Source organism: Sphaeroforma arctica (genome assembly GCF_001186125.1).
Source record: "Sphaeroforma arctica JP610 unplaced genomic scaffold supercont1.93, whole genome shotgun sequence".
In the NCBI taxonomy this organism is placed as follows: domain Eukaryota; class Ichthyosporea; order Ichthyophonida; genus Sphaeroforma; species Sphaeroforma arctica.
This window is the reverse complement of record NW_014040465.1, coordinates 54781-63851: the sequence shown is the minus strand read 5'-3', so window position 1 is coordinate 63851 and position 9071 is coordinate 54781. Positions and strand designations below refer to the sequence as shown.

The 9071-nt window shown below is 46.1% G+C and overlaps 1 protein-coding gene across 1 annotated transcript in view; it reads left to right on the top strand.

Annotated features, from left to right (window-relative positions):
* The window catches only part of SARC_02134 (methionyl-tRNA synthetase), a 10121-nt gene extending 2034 nt beyond the window's left edge, over positions 1–8087 (top strand). The window contains exons 3-16 of the mRNA XM_014304112.1: positions 474–684; positions 1090–1242; positions 1755–1867; positions 2771–2870; positions 3367–3485; positions 4178–4345; positions 4726–4820; positions 5046–5151; positions 5692–5771; positions 6112–6196; positions 6472–6609; positions 7065–7140; positions 7473–7524; positions 7898–8087. Coding sequence (XP_014159587.1) covers positions 474–684; positions 1090–1242; positions 1755–1867; positions 2771–2870; positions 3367–3485; positions 4178–4345; positions 4726–4820; positions 5046–5151; positions 5692–5771; positions 6112–6196; positions 6472–6609; positions 7065–7140; positions 7473–7524; positions 7898–7988 — 1587 coding nt within the window. The 3' untranslated portion in view covers positions 7989–8087. The remainder of the gene's footprint in view (positions 1–473; positions 685–1089; positions 1243–1754; positions 1868–2770; positions 2871–3366; positions 3486–4177; positions 4346–4725; positions 4821–5045; positions 5152–5691; positions 5772–6111; positions 6197–6471; positions 6610–7064; positions 7141–7472; positions 7525–7897) is intronic.
* Positions 8088–9071: the final 984 nt, after the last annotated feature.

The window sequence follows — 9071 nt, the reverse complement described above, 5'->3', positions numbered from 1 at the left end:
CACACACACACACACACACACACATATATATATATATTATATATATATATACATTATATGTTTGTACACTTGTGTGGACATGTGTGCGTGTTTATACATATATACACATATGCACAATTTATATACCCATGATTTGATATATGAGTGTTGTTGAAATAAGTGTGTACTCACGCTCATATACGCATACCTTTGTGTATAAATCATCTCGTCCGCTTTGGTACATAACGGCACATTTGGTTATCAGCGTAGAATGTTATGCAGTACCATAATCCCGAGTATAGCCCTACCTGCCCAGTCGGTACATCGCTATCACCCACTCCTTTACATACATTTAATACCGTTATCCTGCACACATGCGGTGAACCCCTTTTACAATAGTAGGTAAACTTCGTAAATTCAGGCGCACTCTATTATATTCAAAGTCTTCTCGTACATCCCCGTCGTGTGTATCTAATGTGTACACACGCGCGCAGACAGAAGGGGACGGCGGCTCCTTTCAACCGGCGGAATCGTGCAAAGCTTTCTGTGACGTTGTCTCCAGGTCATTTAAGGAATTATTTGATCAGGCTGGCATCACCTACACACGCTTCATCCGCACCACTGATAGCGATCATCAATCTGCTGTGAAGGAAATGTGGAGGATATTGCAGGAGAAAGGGTTCCTGTATAAAGGAAAGCACGAAGGTGTGTGGGCGTGAAAGGGGTACTATGGTCAGGTTTGTGAGGATGCACTATAGTACGTGTGATGCTGTGGGACGGGTACAGTATACTAGTCCTGTGTTGTACACAGAGAGAGTCCTTGCGGTATCTGAGAAGGTAAGGCTGCGGGGTTTCAGCTTTATTGGTGTATGACCATCCGTGCGTGCACGGGAATGTCTAATCGTATTTAATACACGTAGAGCCTCCCTATCCATGCATCAGGCACTGGCACCAGCACACTCGGGCCACTCATCTCAAGCTATGGCCTGTTCGATTATATTCACCTCTACAACACACGCGAACGGGATGGACACTTTCCGTCGTATGTGGACATCCCAACTCAACTATGCAACTACACGTTCTATCTCTTTTTCCGCCCTACCCCCATAGGCTGGTACTGTGTCTCGGATGAGGTCTTCTATGCCGAGCGAGATGTGATGACTCAGTCGTCGTACAATGCAAAGATCGCGGCCAAGGCGACAGGAGACTCTACTGCCGAGAATGCCGATGCCGTGCCTAATAGTGCACCGTCGAATACAGGAGGTAAATCAGCTTATCGGTAGATTATGCATGCGTGGAAAGTTCTGTACATGAGGTGTAGGATATGTGGGCGAGGGATGAGTGTGATGAACACGTAACTTTCATATTGGCGAGTGTGTACTAGATACGCCCATAGTGCAGGCGCCCATGGTGTCTATGGGTCGAGACTTCAAGTCCTTTCGATACCTTCCTACAGCGAGCGATAGCTGATCTGTGTGTGACTCTCCCAATGACTGGTTCACCTGAAAAGCCTATCACTCGGCGTGTTCCCGCCTTTCATGTCTACGGATATTTATGGTCGTGTCACGCTTCTTGTTCCGAACTGCCCTTACACGCACGCTTCATCCCACATACGGATGCGTTTACTGGTTACCCATCTAGCCGTAGCTCTGAGTGTGGGTTCAACAACCCTACCAGTGTCCATGCGCACATTGTGAGTTGCCGTGTTCTCCAAGAGTCCTCTCACTTTATACGGGCTCTCACCCGATATGACCCGTTATTGTATTGGGCTGCAGACACTACAGACAAAACGGCGCAGCAGATGGTGACCGCTGACACGGGCAAGGTTGTAGAATGGGTGCAGGAGGAGAACTACCTGCTAAGATGGGCCGATGACGCGGATAGTGCTGTATGTTACACATAGACATCTGTTCTTCTGATATGGATTGCAAGGCTTCTTCTGATACGGACTGCCAGGCTTGACAGCATACGGTCCATCTACAAGCGTGGTTCATGGAAAGGGGTTAACCTCGAGTCTAGTCTACGTATTGTTGAATCACACAGAAATAGTTCGGTAGCAAACAAATATAGGCAAAGCGGCCTTTGTTGTGTCCATGCACGGCCGGGCATACGTACTTTTAACCTTACGCACACACTGCAACAGTCATCATGCAAGACCATAAATGGGATGTAGAGAGTGCATGCCAGGAGCTATGTGTCTGCGTGGACATGTAGATACCCAGGTGTAGATAGTAGTGCTTCATTTGCAGAATTCAGTGCGCGTAGTGGCATACATTCCCAATTACACACACGCACCAATTTTTGATACAGCTAGGTATGCGTGCGCATGTTTTTGCATTGCATCTGTGTGTGTTGCACGGTTCTTGCGATGCTGTGCTATACTATTCGTTTTAGTAGATCAGGCCTTCTGCTTCGTAGGCTATCAGTAATACTCTATTTATTTGGTTGCTGCTTGGGCCCATTCCTACTTCAAGTTCAGTTCCGAATCCATCGGATGGCGTTCATATGTTTCATGAACGGAGAGACGCATGTCAATCATACCAAACAGAAGGGCTTCGCACTACAACCCTAAAACCCTAACACTGGGCGCAAGGAGTGTCAGGTGTTTTCGTGGCACCAGGTGAATGTACACCGCTCTTGTCAGGGTTCATTTAGGCCCGAGGGATATACACATATATTCATGACTCCTCACGAGCACATACACATATAGTTGTACAGTACAACGCTTATATAGTTTCATAAGGTGACCCCCGCTTGTTTTGGTACCGATCCTATCTGTTTGTATCTTCAGGTGCGCAATTGGATCAACGACAACCATGCGATTGCTCCATCGTTGCGCAAGACCGAGATAATCAATCTGCTGGCAGAGACATTCGCCCAACCTCTGTCTGGTGTGTGCGTTCTCTCCCCGAATGTCCATGGTCGCTGTACTCCTTATGTTCATACAGTGTACGTACGTGATTTGTGTGACTCTGATCGGCTTGTGTGGGGCGCCTGGGTGTGAGTGTAGCGTAGGTGGGACTGTCACTGTGGACACCCATGCTCTACAAATTGTATGTCAACACACCGGAGAGATGCGGTGTGTATTTGAGAACACAACACACATATGTGTAAGCTCAATCGCTATCCACATGACCCACACGCAAACGCAGTTGACATACACGCTATGAACAACAAAACACACACAAGTGAGCAGGTTTAAACCCAACATTTACAAATAGCCACAAACACACCTCGTCTTTAGCACTTGAAAATCGCCTCTACAGGTGCACCCAACATGTACAAATAGCGACACACATACCCCGTCATTAGCACGTGCAGAAACGGGTTCACCTCGACGGTCAATCGTACTGACACAACCCCAACGTTCTACTCCAATCTCGTCAGTCTCACGGCCCGTGCCACGCCAGCTGTGGGGTATTGAGGTGCCTAACGACAAGGATCATTTGGTGTACGTTTGGTTGGATGCTCTTACCAACTATCTGACTGTGGCCGGGTTTCCTTGGGTATGTATGGAGAGCTAGGGTTTGTGTGATCAATCCGACATACAATTTGACGCGCGTAAGTGAACTGTACGGTATAATCAGAATAACGTGCGATCCGAGTTAAAAACTTAGTTCCAAGCTTACATACCTATGTGCGATTGGCTTTGCGTGGCTAGGTGCGCGTATTATCGTGTGTAGGTGCATGGATACATCCGCGTGAATGGCCCTATCCGCACACATGAGTACATGTACACATGTATATGCCCAATTGACGGTATTCTGCGCATGTTCTATGCACTTTTATACACCTCACACTGTTTAAGACTGCTCGTGATAGTTCTTTATTCGTAGACAATGGACACACGAGTGTTCCATAGCAACGGACTCCATTTGGCACGTTCCATAGCAACGGATTCTATTTGGCACGAAGTTTATTGCTGTGTGTCGTGCTCAGGATTCTATACAAACCCTTCAGTGCTCTCAGACTGTAAGTGTTGGGTGTGCACATGCCGTGCGATTGGTCTCTATTCTTTCTCAGCCATTTCCCTCTCACCTTCTCACTCAACGCATTATGCCATCCCTTGCACCACACCTCACACGATGTTGTACCGGTCCCATCCTGCCCGCACATACACCCAGCCTACTGTCCGTCGCAATCGCTCTAGTGTAGTGTGTGTATTTGCTTACTCAGTCATCGCGCGTGTCTACTACAGGACGACTCGGCAGCCAGTGCGTCCTGCTGGCCAGCCGACTACCACGTGGTGGGCAAGGACATTGCTAAGTTTCACTGTGTGTATTGGCCTAGTTTTCTGACTGCAGCGGGTATCGCCCTCCCGCACAAGGTGATTGTGCATGGGCACTGGACCGTCAACTCCGTCAAGGTAATGCGAGCGCGGGTGCGCGAGCACACCAGGACATGTTCCTGTATGTATTGCAGCCACGCATACTTCATATAGAGGGTGTATGTACATATCGTAGAGTCTGTTGTATATGTATGTGAGTGTGTATGTACAGTATGGTACAAGTCGCAGTGTCCGCTTTTATATTACGCTCACTGATTCAGAATTCTACAAAACGTCGCCTGCACACCATCACTCATACTTTCGGTCCAAGTTGGCGGCTTTAGCTATGCCAGTATTGACTGCAGGCGTTCGAACCCTCTCGCAATGATTGACAACGAGTGCTCAGACTTTGGTCACATCCAGCAAAACACTTCACTTGAGTATTTCAGATTTTTCTCACCCCCTGTGTTTACCGTCAGATGTCTAAGAGTCTGGGGAACGTCATCGATCCGCTGGCCAAGTTGCAGGAGCTCAGTCCCGACGGCTTCAGATACTTTCTGTTGAAAGAAGGAAGGTATGGTGGGGGTTTTTTTATTGCACTCTTCTACCGATGTGTGTTGTAGACAATCACATCCTATACTGGACAGGGGAGAGCGGTTTGTTATGCTAGTATGATACTCATGCTCGCGAACTTGGACCGGTCCTAAATTAAGGTTTTGGGGCCGGTCCTTCATTAAGGTTTGCATTCGAGGTCACTGATCATCTCTGTGTGCCCACACTGTGTTGCTGTGGCTATCAGACTAGGCAGCGACGGTGACTACGAGAATGAGAGGGCTATTAATATCGTGAACGCCGACCTGGCCGACACCTATGGGAATCTATTGGGGCGATGCACCTCGGTGAAGGTGTGTATGTGTAGAGTGCTGGTACATTTCACGAACTCAGTAGTACTTAAGTTCATGCGATGGTTACAGCATACCACAGGCTGTTCGATGTTGGGTCCATTGCTTTTGACCTTGCGCCCACTCACTCGCACTTTAGATAGAGCTACTTAACCACGTGCATAGAATACGACAACATATACGCAGCCACCGTATGTTATATTGAGTGTTTTCAGCTGGGTGTTTTACAAGCTTAGGAAGCAAAGCATTTTAAAACTGGTTTAGAGATACTTGTATTAATAAAAATGGTGTCGAAAGAAGTGTTTTAGAGATGCCGGTACTAATAATAGTGTACCAGATGTATCTATACATGAAGTACACGTACTCAAGCGCACCCTTGTCGCGTGCATGACAATCGCAACACTCTGTTCTGTTCGTCTAAACCTCGAGAAGAGGTGCATGTGCGTGACCAGGTTGGACACTGTCTGTTGTCACTCCGGTGTTACCTTACCAATACATATCATCTCACCTGTCTGGTTTGCTATCGCGCGCACCAACCGGCAGGTAAACCCAATGCAGTGCTATCCCGAACCAAACAGTGCTTCATATACCGACGCCGATAGAGAGTTGCTTGGTCTGATCCGGTAGGTAAACAGTTGAGACCAATCATTTAATCGCAAATATAATAAGAGTGCACATTGCAAATATAGGAAGGATGCAATGCCCGTTTGCCCGTGAGCGGTGTTCGATGTGTACGCGTATGTGTCATTGCATCTGTTTGTACGGCTGTTCACTACTTAGCCTTAAGCGGTGGTAGATTACCACTTCCACGTACAATCCCCAGCCCATCTTCTGCGAGTACCATAGCGTTTATTGTCTCAGTGTGTGGTCTCAACTCCGGTACTTCTCTTGAACATGAAGGTATAGTAGTTTGCAAATGGTAGGGTATGCTACTAAGAAATGAGATTCTCACACACAATCCAGCGAAATGCCTGAGAAAGCACACAGCTTCTACCGGGATGCGGACTTTTCACGAGGAATCGAGGTTGTGATGGAGACACTATATAAGGTAACGGTCACTCTCGGATTGTACGCTTTCGCATCATGAATCTGGATCGATATCTTCTTGAGTCATATTTCTACCACATGTGTTGCGCCATCTGGGATCACCCACTTTCCCAAACAGGGGGTACGATGCACTATCGGTGGACCCAACTACGTCGTGAATGTCTACTGTGCCAGAGAGTGAGAGTATCATACATGCCACCTACTATCACGCAGACAATGCCTATTCTTGTATCGGCTAACCTTGCATTACATCGACCTTCCACCATCCCCTGACAGTCTAACAATCACATGAACGAAAACAAGCCGTGGGCTCTGGCTAAGGATCCGGCGCAGTCTGAGCGTTTGCGTAATGTTCTGTACATTGCAATGGAGGCCGTGCGCACTGCGTCTTTGCTTCTGATACCCGTTGCGCCGGTATGTGCATGTGTGCTGATATTGTCGTAGTCTGATCTTGACATCACCCTTGGAGTTATATATATATATATATGTGTGTGTGTGTTTGTGGGTATGTACATATATACATACACACACACACACAACTCGAGTGTGTCTCATATTCCTGTGCAGTGCAGTTACCGGCAAATCACCTTACCATTTGCTCTTGCTGAGTTCCGCATCCCTGCTGTGCTCGCGCTCAAGATTCATCAACATCTTGCGCGTACACGTATTCTCGCGTCGACCGCTAACACAACTCCATAGCTACACGCACACACGCACACACACACACACACACACACACACACACACACACACACACACACACACACACACACACACACACACACACACACACACACACACTACACACATATATATATATATATATATATATATATAACTCATGTCTTATCTTTGATAAATGCGAATAGGGCATTGCCAACGTCGCGCTGGACCGTCTGGGCGTGAGCGAAGATGATCGCCACGTGCGCAACGCATGTGAGGCTGGTATGGCTGCAAATGTTTTACGGGTTTACGGTTCAGGGGTTTAGGCTTTAGTGCAAACGTTTGAACTTCTTGTGTTTCACAAAATCGAAGCTATGCCTATCTACCTTCTATTTTCTTTTGCTATGGATAGGGCATACGCTCAGTGTGTATGCGTGCCGCAAGTCAAGCGTTTTCTGCCAAGTCGTATCATATGAGTATATAATTGTTAATCGATTTGTTTCTCTGCCAAGTCGTATCATATAAATATATAATTGTTAATCGATTTGTTTCTCTGCCAAGTCGTATCATATGAATATACAATTGTTAATCGTTTTGTATTGTTATTGGTGTAGGAGCCCCATCGCCTGGATCGGCTGTGATAGCCAGCGCCACACCACTCTTCAAGTAAGTAGCGCGAGTGTTTCCAATAAGTTCGCTCCACGCACTCGTCTGGGGTTGTCGTTTAGCCCTTGGAAACAGTTGAGCAATTGAGATCGCGAGTGTATGAATTACCGTTTTCTGATCACTTTCTGTGTCTTCTCAAATACAAATCGACAGTTGTCAAGTCGATGTTTGCGTTGTTCATAGATTTTGACAGTCAGGTTACATCCTAAACCACAGATATGTTCGTTGAGATAAAAACTTGTACATTGCACACCTGGACGTGTGGTGCACAATCCGCATTTCATGAGCATCCGTATTCTACGCATAAAAGGTGCAATTAGCCTAGATTCAAAAGCCAAGCGTTAATCACCTAGTTGTTACATACAATCTGCAGTAAAATTAGCAAAGACACGCCCGAGAAGCGGACGTCCGGTGGACCAGCAATTGATACCAACAAGAGGATGAAGAAAGCGAAACGAAATTAGGAGGAAAAACAACTGAAAACAACAACGCAAACTTTAAACATAGACCCAGCAAGCGACAGCAAGCCAAAATAAATACAAAGGTGCATCACCGATCGAGCAAGCACGTGTGGTGTTGCTGTCACAGGTGCAATACCTCTGAGGAAGAACAGCCATAGGAAAAGACGGCCTATCCAGAAAGTATGAATGTGTCTGGACCAGTCCGATACTGGACGTAATTGCGAAGTAGTTTGTATGTACAGTTCAACGACGCCAGCCAATTGGCGAGGCTCTTCAACTACTATTTCTCACGTATACTCGATCCCCAACAGTGACATATCCGATTACTCAGCAATCCCAAGAGCCCTATTCTCACTTTGTATCTCCACCAAGGCTTCAGTAGCTTATTTGCACGCATTCCTTTTGGCACACGCTTGTATTGGACTCCTGTAATATTATGATCTCAAAAAGATACTGCGAACTGACTACCAAAGTGTCAATTGCAGCTTTGGCAGAGGGTAGATCAAGCTACCATTGAATAATATAGTAGAGATGTTGCAAATAATAGTATAGTAGAGATGTTGCAAAGCGCAAACATCGACATCCATCCATGTCTCCACATCAATCTACAATAATTAATCACACGTATGATGACTTGGACTGGGCATCAGCTCCTTCCCCACCAACTGCGAGCGATAGCATAACGTTACCTACTGTTTTTTTAATATTCAAATGCCTTGATGTGCTGGTGTGCAATTCTTTGGGTCCTACAGAAGACATGTTACATCAGATTGTCTGTAGATTTGCGCAGAAGGTGCACACTGTGGTTTCTCATAGCGCGTTAATGGTGGATAGTAATTTTATTTTTGCCAATACTGTTTGTACCTTCACTTTGTAGCATTTGGTAACAAACAGAACATTGAAAATTTGATACTCTAGACACTGTTGCGTTAAATGTACAAGTCATTACTAAAAATAGCAGTTAGTAGTGTCTATTGTGCAGTGAAGGGCTGTTCGAATAGCTATGTGATGCTATTATGTAATCATCAATAGCTATCGATAATAGTCTGCCACAATGTACTACTGTAGAAGCTAACGATAACAGTC